The sequence below is a fragment of the Melozone crissalis genome, unplaced genomic scaffold (assembly GCF_028551555.1).
Source record: "Melozone crissalis strain CALT ecotype California unplaced genomic scaffold, PUWL_Pcris_2 ptg000006l_1, whole genome shotgun sequence".
Lineage (NCBI taxonomy): Eukaryota > Metazoa > Chordata > Aves > Passeriformes > Passerellidae > Melozone > Melozone crissalis.
The window spans coordinates 22,790,906-22,804,008 of NW_026535784.1; the positions used below are offsets into that span (position 1 = coordinate 22,790,906).

General features: G+C 35.6%; 1 protein-coding gene across 1 annotated transcript in view; it reads right to left on the reverse strand.

Moving 5' to 3' along the window:
* DLC1 (DLC1 Rho GTPase activating protein) overlaps positions 1-13,103 on the reverse strand; it is a 197,859-nt gene that overhangs the window by 151,540 nt on the left and 33,216 nt on the right. Inside the window, exons 2-3 of the mRNA XM_054294173.1 lie at positions 9,144-9,293; positions 6,517-6,657 (exon numbers count right to left, since the gene is read on the reverse strand). Of these exons, the coding sequence (XP_054150148.1) occupies positions 6,517-6,657; positions 9,144-9,293 (291 nt within the window). The remainder of the gene's footprint in view (positions 1-6,516; positions 6,658-9,143; positions 9,294-13,103) is intronic.

Genomic DNA, 13,103 nt, shown 5'->3' on the forward strand with positions numbered 1-13,103 from the left:
CATTTCATGCAGTGGCATTCAGAATGTATTGTCATGGAAAGTAAAGCCCAGCAAACTCAAAAAATTTAGGCTTGACCAGCTTCATATGAGAGTTGTTTAACAAAAAAAAATGCTGATATCCTGACATTCTATCTTGTACAAGAGGAGAAGGTTTATGATGAATTTTCAAGTGCAAATGTTTTGTTTTCCTTCTTCTCAGGTGTATATCTAATGAAGGAGGCTAAATCCCTGTCCTCAACAATGCTGGTCTGCAAAATCAGAATGTGTGTGATAAAACAAAGTACTCAACATAATGTTAAAGCAGGCCCATCTAAAATTTGCTATTCATTGTGCTTTGAAAGTTCTTTAGGCTCTTTGTCTTAAACCAAGAGAACATCAATGTCCACCCACTGTTACCATCACCCTAACATTTAAGCTAACCCTTTAACCTAATGTTTCTAAATAGCTTTTGGAAGAAGTCATTTGCTCAAAATTTTCATCTGTAATGTTCCATTAAATGAGACAGTTTAGACATATCCACAAACCACTGGAAGGAGACAAGACTGCCAGGAGACTTATCTATGTGTCATCATGAGAAGCATCTATTTGCTGGAAAGAGGTGCAAATAACTAAACAGGTTATTTTATCCATGTGTAGTAGATAAAAAACCCTTTTTCCCCACTTGCAAATTGATGTCTGTGTACTTCTTTAGTTTTCCAATATAAACATTGCTTTGGGAACAACTTTTAAGTCAATAAGCAACTTAGAAATTTTCACTTTCAGTTTTTTCTTCAGTCAAAGCATTTTGTTATCAAAGTTGCAATATGTAATTTCTACATATAAACTAAAAATAGATTATGGAAATTAATTTTGATCAATAAACCTTTTAACTGTGGCATAATGCCCTAATTCTGCAAAAACATATCTGCCTATGCCCAAGCGCTTGATGTCCCCTGTGCAGTGCCCCTCATCTAAAAGAGCAAAACACCAGGTGGCAGCAGACAGTGAAAAAATGTACTTTACATTTCTAGCAGCACAATTAGTGATGTTACAGCTGAAGAAGTCATAAACTTTTTCTTCAGTTTATAAAAAATGATTATCAAAACCAACCAGATGGAGACAGTGTTGAAGATAGTGTCAGCAACTCTACAAAAGCCAGAAAACATGAGAAAAAAACCCAGCATATAAGCATAGCTGCTATAAACAAGTTCCAAGAAGAGACAGAAATGTAAATGTACAACTTGACATCTTGGCAAGCCTCAGAAGTCCTCTTTCTTAGCACTTCAGAAGCTGTGTATTTATTTAGATTACAAATATTTTGTTGGGGTTGAACTTGGAACCGAGAGCAGATAGCCTAATATGTGTATTTCCTGGGCTATGCAGTACCTGTATAAAATTACAAACCTTTCATTGCTTTGTGAATTTACACTGATCACTCAGGATTCAATATTGAGGTTGAGAGAAACCTCAGTATTGAATCCTGCGTGATCAGTGAGAGAAAAAGGGGGAGAGAGAGAGAGTGAGACTGTCCCTGAACAAAGCAAAGTGACCCCTGTCAAAGATGTCATAACTGGATTCAGTGATGTTGCTTCAAATTGTAGGATAACCCCCAACCACATCCCCCCCCACCAAAAAAGCTCACCTTTACGATTTACAGTGCTTAAAAGACTCCACAGAACAAAAAGCTCTGTCATTTCATTTGAGATAAAATAAGTACACTTAGGATTATCATAGGAAGAGATACTTAAAACAGAATAGAGATTCCTTTGGGGAACAATACCAAGTCAAAGAAAATTTTTGAGAAGTTCATACAACAAATACAGTATAATCCTGCTGTTTTCTTATACAGGATTGGAAAATGTAACTTCATGGATTTTTACCTTTTCTATGCTAAAATAACAAGTTGTTAGCATTCAAATGAAATTGTGATTGTGTGAAAACTTAATTCCATAACTCCCTTACCTTGGTTTGCCTAAAACACTTTCTTTTAAACATAGATATGAAAGACAATACTAAATTAATCAACTTGATCAGGCATTGAGAAGAGTTTTCTCATCTTGTATTCATAAAATATTCAAGTTTTAAAGAAAGAGTATTTGAATTAATGTTGCACAGTAAGGATCTTTCTCCCTGATGCTTACCAGATTAACTTTCAGTTAATTCCATTTGCCTGAATGAGTAAAACAAGAATTCAAGGAATGCTATAATGGCAGAAAATTTAGAAAAGTTATAGAGGACTTTGATAAATAAGAAAATATAGCATAAAAGTATCATTCAGAGACCAAAATCTACCACTTTTCAAATTGTATGACCCACTGCTAAAGGTTTGTCAGCACAAATGCACTGACATATTCTGTATGTTTGCATACCTCATAGTTCACTGAATTTACGATATAGCCTAATGCAGTAGGAAATGTAAACATTTCAAGTCCTTGGAATAATTTGATAATTCTCTGTCATTAATATTTAAATTTAAATCAAGGTTTCCTTGTACTTACAATAAATTTATCTTTTTTCATAATTAAAAATAAGTGCAGTTAAGTAGCAAGAAACTTGAACTCTTTCTTAATCTACAAATCTCAAAATTATTTTTCACAAAATGAGTTCGCTTTCTTTAAAAGGCTCAATTTTTAAAAAACATGATTATGGTAAATTATTTTAGTGTATATAAAATTAAAAATTTGCAAATCTGTCATCTGGATAATACAAGTTTTGTCCCAGTCCAGAAACAAGATTTGTGAAAGTGGACTCCTGAGCTCAGCCAAGGCTTCAGGGATACCAGCAGCTATGCCTGAAGCCCATTCCAGTGCTCAGCCAGACTAGGTAATTTTATACTTGCAGGCATAACTGATGTCTTAAATCATTTTGAGAACTGAATGCATCTTAAATGAGTCATTATAGCTAATCTGAAGAACAATCTGTTCCTAGGTACCAGCTATTCTGGTGATAATAGATGCCTGATTACCTTTGTACAGTGTGATTAAGGTTAACTTGGACACTGTTGAAGCAGGAGGGATAAAACTGCCAAGACAAGGAGTAGAAAATAATAATGGCTGGTTTTTTTCCACCTGAACAGAAAATAAACATGCTTTGCAGAGCAGATGGTCAAGGACAAGATTTTGGCCACAACTTTTAGGTCTTAGTTGCTGTTGTCCTTTGGCCAATTTTTTGTACAGAGAAAGTAAAAAAAAAAAGGACAATGGTTATTGATTCAAGTTTTCTTTAACTGATTAGCTTTTAACTGGGCATTGGAGAAGGATATGGTAACTTGCTTTTAGTCATTAAAACACATTCTAAGTACTGTAGTCCCATGTTGTTTCTATAATAATAAAACCACATTTAAAAATAAATAATTTCTGGTATTTATTGTTCAGAATATTTTAATTGTCCTAATGTATAGCATTGGTTTGTGGAAGGCAATGGCATGTAGAATATTTACATTCCTTTTTCTCCAAATCCAGACAAGACACTCTTTTCCCAGTTTTTCTCATGGCCACTGGGGCAAAAGACTGTTAATTTCTTATTTTTTTAGCCTGATTTCAACTCTCATGTGATTAGTGCTAGCCAAGTGCATATCCTCAATGTTAATATACAAAAATCTTTGTTCGTTTTGGAGACTGATTAATAAACCCCCAGAACATAAAGATGTGCTAATTATTGCAGCATGAATTTTTTTTTACTCTGTAAATGTAAGTAACACAAGGATGCCAAAACCATTTCTTACTTTCCCATCCTAAATTATGTAGGAAATTTATCTATTCAGTCACATGAATCCTTAGTTTTGCAAGGATTGTCCATATAAGCACCTTTCCAAACATGTACAATTTGTGGTTCAAAGGCCCTGTTGGTCACTTGCTGCTATTTCACCCTGACCATGAGATATAACAGTGGCATCCTAAATTTAGGATGTGTGCTTCTCATGAGCCCAAAATACCAAGTACATCTGCATATCAAAGGCCTTCATGCTGCACCCTGCAGACTCCTAGAGAAGCCTTTCCACAATGCTCTGTGGAGAATCCTGTTTTTCCTTGTGTTGCCTGTGTTCAGTAAGGATTTCTCTGTGTGTGTGAGCATGCAGTGGGTGCTTACACATATGGGTATGTACTGTACACAGGCATTTACACTGACAAGAATGGGTTTGACTATCCAAAGTGAACCTTCACAAAATGTTAAACAACTTGTGCATGAAAATATATACACATAGCCTCAGTTTTATTTAAAATAATATTTATTACTAATTGACATAGAATATTCTAATTGACATTGTATTTTAAATGCAATTCTTGTTTAACATTTTATAAAATCTTCTCGTGAAAATTTAAAATATCCTGCTTTCTATAAATGTAGGAATGAATAATTTCCACTAGGGCTATCAAACCAAATTATGCTCATGGATATCCCAACACATTTTCACACTGTTTGAAATAGTTTGGTTTAAATCCATATAAAGCTGAATGAATATGAATGGACATGGTTTGTCTGTACACAAAATTACTGTATCCCATGTAGTTTATATCTTTTACAAGTTCTTTATCAGGAACTAGATCCACATTCATGTCCCCCCTGCCCTGCCTTGGTATTCCCACTACTCAGGTCTGCATATGATGTGGTGTTTAACTTTACAGTCTGACTTTGATGCAGTCAACAGTTTGTTATAGTTTGTTTAAAAATACCACAAATCATTCCATAATATAACTAATCACCCTTGCACTCCTGTTTACATACTATTAATAAACACAACAAAAGAAGTTGTCCTTGGAGTCTAAGCATCTGGAACCCTCAGAGATTGGCAGCTACAAACTCCAAAAAGGGAGCAAAATCTTTGAAACAGCCCATTCCTATTAAAAAGTAGCTCACTGAGTTTCAAGTGCAGAATAATTTTATTCCTATAGCTAGTCTGACAAAATAATCCCCAAATAAAATCCAAATCAAAACTAGAAAAACAAAATGAAAACAAAAATTCCCCAAACCCCAAAAGTTCCCTTTATAGACAGAACACGACATTATGGATTTTCAGAGGAGATCACTACGTGGATTGCTACAGGGTAGGAGGAGTTGCAGACTGCAAAACTTTAGAAGACAGATGTGTTTGGAAAAAATTTAACTTCACTCATAAAAAAATTATAAAATTATATAATAAAATAACAATAGCATATATGCTCAGCATGATATATTAATCAGAGAAAAAGTCAGAAAAATACTTGCTGAAGCTGAATTAACACATAATATCTAACTCCCAGGAAGTGATCCACACTTCTGCAAAGCCAGGTGTCAAGAGTTCCCCATATACTAGCAGTACCTTAAAAAGTTAAAAAGTTTCTGGGTGCTTTTCAGGGTCTGGTAAAATGGAATATCACCTTCCAGAATAACATATGTACTTATTTGAGAATTTGCTGCTATGTATGCAGTGACAGAGTGCAGAGCTCTCTATTTGCTATAGTTATGCACTGATGATAAATTACAAGTGAATTTATTTTTGTACAAGTGAACAATCCCAAATGTAAATGTTTATTAGAACTTCTGTTAGCCATAATCTAAAGCATTAGTTAACTTGCTATTATTGTAGCACAAGTGGCAGGTGGCTTCTATTTTACTTTTTATAGACTTGCTCTAAACATATATTTATGCTAGCTACATTTTCATTTTAATATTTTATCCTAGATTTTCTGCTGGTCTGGTAACCAGAAACATTTCAATAAGTGAACAGATGGAGTAGGAGTTATGCTAAGACTTTTCAGCATAGGCAAAACTTAGAAGTCTAGATTTCTGTGCTTCTTGAGGCATGGAAACAGCAAGTTCAAGAGGGAACAGATAATATACCAGGAGTTCCTAGGACATCGAGCATTTCTGCACACGTTGATGGCTGAAACATTATGAAGAAGAATTCTTCAAAAGATAGAAAACAGCAAAAGAAAGAACCATGCTTCTAATAGTTTTGTGTATCTATGAATGAATAGAGAAGGAGATTCCTTGCCATATCTGAACTCTCAGGCCAGCCTTCCTCACCACCTAGAATGCACTGGGACTAGCAGAAAAGTGCCTGCTGGTTCAGAGGTTCCCCTTTCTCCTAAGGAAGCATCTGGAACCACTCACCAAATTTCGCCTTAGAATGGCATTCTCAGATCAGTAGGGTAGTAGATACCTTCAAGAGGACCAGGATGACTGGGCTTGAACAACTAAATCAGCCACAATTTTTCTCTGGCAGAACCTTTCATGAGATTTAGGAAATGTTCTGAGTGATACCACTTCAAGAAAAGCTTACCTTCCTAAACAGCATTGCTGCCTTAAATTATTTTCTCATGTAAAAACACGGCTAATTTTAATCATCAGCTGTTAATAGTGTATTTTTAAATGTGAAACTTCTAGTATTGTTTGCCACTAAAATGTCCCTTTGAGACCACTTTCATTTTTTTCCTAAGTGTCACACACATTCTGTTGTACAATCCAAGTAATGAACAGTATAATATTTTTTAACTTCACTTCCAATCTGGAATAATGAGAGAAGTTAAAAAAAAAAAATATAACCTTTGTACTCACCCCAGCCTTAGGTTTAGCTCCAGAGCTGGCTACTGAAGAGGGAGATGCTAGGTCAGGAGCATGGATATTAGAAGACAAGTTAGTCTGTGACTGGTTTACTGAAGCAACATCCGCTCCACTTTCAGAACCAGATTCAACGTCCTGTAGAAAAATTTTGCAAGTCTCTTTAGTAAATGTGAAATAAAATCATATTTCTGCTAAATAATGAAAATATTTAGGCAAACTCACTTAAATACATATGCTTGCTCTATTTTTCAATGTGGTGATTTGCATTAGTTGCTGTTCTGAAATTTTAAATCACTACTAACATCAAAGCTAAATGGTAGAATGCAAGGTAAGAAAAATCAGTTAAGGGATGCGGAAGTTTGGCATTTTTCTCTGATATTCAGTATTTCCTGTGTGCTCCCACCTTCTGTCTCTGCAGCACTGCAGGCTAGTGAACATCTGTAAGCCATTAGGCAGATGAAATGACTTCACCCTCCAGCAGTTTATACAATTCAGAGGTACAGCTCCTCAGTTTTCCTGAATCACCAGACACTTATCAGCCAAATACCATTTCTGGTTAAAATGCCCTTACTTTTAATGACACTGATTACATTCCTCTTTCTGAGAATAAAAAGAAGATATAGAGTATATTTTATTGTTCAGGAAGTAAAAATTTAGCACATGCTTGATTTACTGCGTAGGGTGGGGGCGAGGGATTATACTGTTTGCAGATAAATTGTGACACTGGCTTCGTGTAGAACCAGCCATATACTGTCAGGATTATTAGATGAGGTGCAGCCTGCATGAATACAGCTACACAGGATGCAAAAAAATATCCTGAACCCTTAATCCCAGAAAACTCCTTGCAGACAAAGCCTCAGTTTCCTTATGCCAGGTTCCTAGAATAGGTGAAATATGGGACAGAGTCATCTCAGGGGTTCTGCTCCTCATCTGAAAAGATACAGCATCCTTTGATTTGTTAGTTCCAGGTAAGTCTCTGGTCTGCCAAGCCAAAGCTGCCATTTAGACAGATGCCTATATGCCATGTATATGGGAGTGTGGTGTTCTGAAAAGCATTAGAAATTAGGGACAAAGCTGGACTCTTGGTAGGACCATGTATTTGAGTCAGATATTTCCTGCCAGTGAGTCATCTGCAATGTGAAGCACTGGGAAATTCAGCAGAGCCATGGAGCAGCCTCTGGAGCAGTCAGTTTAGCTACAGCTGCTCCCAAAACTTTCTAGTTAGCAGAACTATGCTGCCACAGTGCAGAACCATGTTCTCTGCTGCATCACCCAGGTTTTTGCATCATATTCAAATAATTTCTTACTATAAAATAAATATGAGCCTGAGCTCAATACCAATATATCTTGAAAAACAGATCTTTTGATCTTCTGGTCCACAACAAACAAAGGTTCAAAAATTCCTAGGAAATCACTGTCCTAGAATAGATAGCATATATTCCATGTTTGATGCAAGCTGTCTTTCTGCAGAGTTGCTTTGCAGCATGGGAACAAGCACCACCTCTGATTGTCAGGCAGGGTTACTCATACACATTGCCTCTGCTCCCTTTATTGTTGTGAGAAATTAGTTAAAGTGCTGGCATGGATTGGTGAGATATAGAGAACAGATGCCAACACTGTATTTCAGGTTTCCTGCATCATCAGTGTGTTTAAGGAGATACTGTGAAAACACTGATATTCAGTGGGAAAATGTTTAACCATGGAAAGTGAAATTATGTTATTTCTTCTAAAAATGACACATTATACAGTTTTCAGCTGATCAAACCCAGTGATATACAGCTTTTCTCACCTTCAGACCACTTAGCAATAATGAAGCCTTGCTTTCCAAGGTAAAACTTGCTATTTAAAAGAAAATATCACTAACCAAAAAAAATGATACAAATGCTAGCCTAGAGATCTTGGGGCAGTGTTTCTCAGGTTTCTTGAACTGAAAAACAGCTGCAGCACATGTGGGTGAAATTAACAAGAAGCCTGCACAAGAGTACCTTGGATCAGCCATTTCATGTTCTTCAGAGTTACACATGTAAACATTTTACAGAAAAAAAGATAATGCATCCGTCATGTTTGTGAGCTGTCCCATCCCCTCTTGAATTATTCTCAGCAAAGAATGATCCTTTTAAGTGAATGAAAAAAACCCCTACATTAAATAATTCAAGTTCTGCCCAGAATATTACTTTGAATGACTAAGGGCTTTTTTCCTTCCCCTAACAGAAAAACAAGACCTGTAGCTCAGACTTACTTTCAGTTCTATGTAATGTCAAATGACACATACTCATGTTCTGAGACTGGTGTGACCCTGAGCCTGTGCTGACTCTCCATTTACAGTAGGTGATAATTATAGAGCCAGACATTTTCTGAATCTTGTTGATCTTCTTTTGTTTTACCTGGGAGTTCTGAAGCTCTAATTTATGAGAGGATGTCAAAAGGAAATAATGGATGGCAATATTATTGCCTTCAAAACATGTACATACACACACCAAAAAAAAAAAAAAATACAAGTCAAATTCTTCACAAAAAGAGCTTTAGTTCTAAACTAAGGAGCTGAAAAATGTGGACTGAAAGAAAAAGGTGAAGCAAAAAAAGATTCTATTTTAGAATAATAATAAAAAAAACTTGATTACAGGTATATGCCTTCGTTTGTATGTCGGGGTGCTGGATGGGGAAGAGCCTGCACTGAGAGCATTTTCAATATCCTGGTCAAGCTGGTCCAGTTTCATAATTAACAGCACCATTGAATCCAGTCGTGAACGATCCCGATCTTCTGCTATTTCCTGTGGAACAGAAATCGCAACTGTTAAATGTGAAATGGTACTAGTTGGAAAGAACAGCCTTAAATTATGAAAGCTCTGTTTCTTTATTTACCAGGAAAGCACACTAAATAATGAGCAGAAATAATTTTTTTTAAAAAATAATGCTTTTTAAAACCATCTTACTGAGTATTGATGGAATGTACTTCTGAAAAAATATTTTATGTTAATTTTTAATATACATACATTATAGCAATTAAACTTTTTAACAGCACAATTGTTTGGAATAAATGCATCATTACGTGGATACATATACTTTCAAAACAGCTATGGATTCTAAACACTCCTTAAAATATTCACCCCAAATTAATTAACTTGATTGTACAAGTACAAAGGATGATTAATCTGCGATGGAAACAGGAAAAAAATTCCAAGAGGCCATTTTCCAGTTGAGGATAACTCCAACTTCTTGGAGTTACCCAACTTCCAACTTTTCTGTGTGGAACTCACTGGTGTAACTATGTTCTTCTGATTTGTAGCAGAGATTTCTGTCTTGGTTGGAAAGTCTTGATACACACGAGGCACATCAGGGTGGTAGTGAACACAGCATCAGACATCCTCTCACTGGAAAGAGAGCTGGATGGGGTGTATTCACATCACAGCTCCAAATACTTAGTTTCCCTAGGAAATTTCCCTTTGCTCTGTAGAAAAAGGAGGCAGAGCAGATCCTCAAAAGTGCAACTCAAAGCAAGATCTTCAACTTGACGGACTAAATAATGCTCTGAAGGAGTTCCTCCCTTTCCCTTTTATATAAAGACTTAACACAAAAGTTAGATAACTAGCCTGCTTCAGAATTCAGGAATGTTAAATCCCTTACTAGTTCCTGTATGGATTTTCATAATTTAAATTTAGAAAATATGAAGCTTCATTAACTTGAGATAGTATTTTTTAAATCCTTCTCAAGAAATGGACGCCAAGATGTTACAATTTAATCATTGTGCCCAAGAAGTAGGCAATATAAGTGTCCAAATTAGCCTTTTATTTTATAGTCACTAAACTGTTTTTCTCTTGGTAAAATTCAATTACCAAGATTTCTTTAGATTGCTTCAAAGGCATTGCAAAACATGCATTAGATTATTCGTACTAGAATTAAAGTATATGTATAGATCAAATAGTCATATAAGCCACAGTCTACATGATCTTTAGGTGAAGACAGATGTGATGGTTACAAAACCAAATCTTAGAAAAGTAGAAATATAAATCTGTCACTCCATAGCAGAGCTATAAACAATGTACAATGCAAAGGGTTTCTAAAAACCCTGCTGAGGTTGCAGGATCCTCTGATGACTTTGAACCGAGTTAAGAGTGATGGTGAGAGAATATCATGTCAAAATACCTCAGAAATCACCAAAATGGGCTAAGTTTCACTTTCTTCCAAACTGAAAATGCAATGTCCCAAATGATTAATTGCTACTGCATGGATCTTCATTTCAACTGATGTTAAATTGATACCTGAGATCTACAAATGTCAGAACAGTTATTTCATCTAATCTGCATGCGTACAGAAAGTCCAGTGGAGCAGCTGAGTGTCTGCTAACAGAGTAGACATGATTTCCTTTGTGACAAGGGCAATGTTCTCCATGGTGAGCAGGACTGTTGCCAGTTCATGCATCCAGAGGATGCCAGTGCTGTTACTAAACTATCTTCCTACACAGTCCCCTCACTGTGCTTTTATTTCTATTGGTTTTGCTTGGAAATACACCACTGTAAAGGCTTATCAACCTAATATTGACCCTGGACTTAAAATCAGAAATTCACTGCCACACCACAACAAAGGAAGTGGCGGTGGCTGGGTGGGGGTTTTAAGTTTGTTGGCTTTGTGGTTGGTTTTGGTTTTGTTTTTTTTCTCAGGCTAGAGAGATATGAGGTATTTCACTCAAAGACAAAAAAAAATTCTAGAATTTTCTCCTAGCAAATTGTTTGATTCATCCTACCAAAATAGTATAAACTTCTTTGCCTGCAGCAAATTGAGAGTGCTGGAGAAGAATCTGCTGAAATGAAGCGGTGGCAAAATATTGCTCAAAGCCTGATACTCAGGCTTGACATAACGTGCTGGCCTTGCAGGGAAACACTGCTTTCAGAAAACAATAATATTATCATTATGGAATTTAGTTATTCTGTTTAGAAATTCTAACTTTGTGGTTCTGACTGATGTTCACATCAACATAAGAAATTTAACATTTTTACTATACTTTCTGTTTTACAACTTACTAAACACCTCTTTTGCTGGGGCACTATCAATTTGTTTATATGCAAGTCTAAGCATCACACAAAACAATTAACACATGAAATAAAAAAGGCTAATCCTGAGTTAGAAATTCATCACAACACATAGAACAAACATTATTATAAGATTAATTTATGTTTAGACAGTTTTAGCCTTGATATTCTCCAATGAATTTCCAAGAGCTTTATAACCTTCCTACCTTTTTTGTATCTCCCTTTTGTGTATATTCTGGGATTTTATTACTGATGTATGATACGATCAATTGCCAGCAGGGTATTAGCAATTAATTTGGTTTTTTTTGAAAACACAGTATTTCCTTTGCTTCCAGTTTTTTCACATTATTTTCCACTGGTAGCTATGTACCTTCCAAATTAGAATGCAAAAAATATAAATTACATTTATAGAATTATACAGAAATTCTACCTTTACCATTATGAAGTCAAAACTTGGCCATTTGAAGATGTCTGATCAAAGAAAGCCCTTACAAACTTAATTTCTGCCTTAAGACATTTGCATAGGGCAATTCAGGCATGCAGGAAAAATATAAACAGTAGGTCAAACTCGATATGTTATTTGTCTGGAGATTTTATTTTTAACATGCCTCCACTCAAGAAGGAAATCATTTAGGTCATGAACTGGAAAAAACAATATTTCTTTTAATCTGTATCCTCACTGGTGTGATAAAGAAGCTAATTAAATTTGAATATATCCATATGTTTAGAACAGAAAACATTGTAACTCTTCCTAGAATGAAGGATGCTTGAATTATTTGAATTATTGCCTGAATTATAAACCCCAAATATTTTTACAAGGAGGAGAACAGTCTACAAGTCCTGTTGCTATCATCAGTAAACAATGTTGATAGAATGAAAATATTTTTGAGAACATGCCTGCAAATGAGATTTAGCCAGTCTTTTTAGCTTTTGTGAATTTGGATCTCATATCATTATTGACAAGAATAACACTACATTTTCCCACTATGTACTCCCATGTCTTCAAGTGCTTGTGTGTCTTTTTACTACCAAGTTGCAAAGTATGAGAAGACCTGGGAATTTTTGAATATAATATTCTCTACACATGTTATAATTGTTATTTTGAACACTTGATGAATGAAAACCCCTGTATGAAGCCAGCATTAATCAGAGTATTTCTGGAAAGAAGTTACCCCCTCCTTTTTATTTATGGTTTCAAGAATTTCATACCCATACTAGCAATACATTACAATTACTTTAACCAACTCAAACAGAAGAAACCAATTAAAGGGTATGACCCTAAATTTGGATTTAATATATCCATTCTGTTTTATCCAGGCATGGGAAAATGGAGCTGGATGTATTTCACTTCCTTGATGTCTTAAACCCTGTATTTCTCCAAGTGTGTTGCCTTTCCCCTCTGGCCACAGTTTTACTTCACACACACACACAGTCCCCACTGCAGTCTCTTTTCCCACATACCTCTTTTGCCTGACTGGAGCTGAAGCAAGGGGCACCTTTTGAAAAGGGTGCAGACTGTTAAGTGCAAAACCTATTTTAATTTTCGTAGCAAAA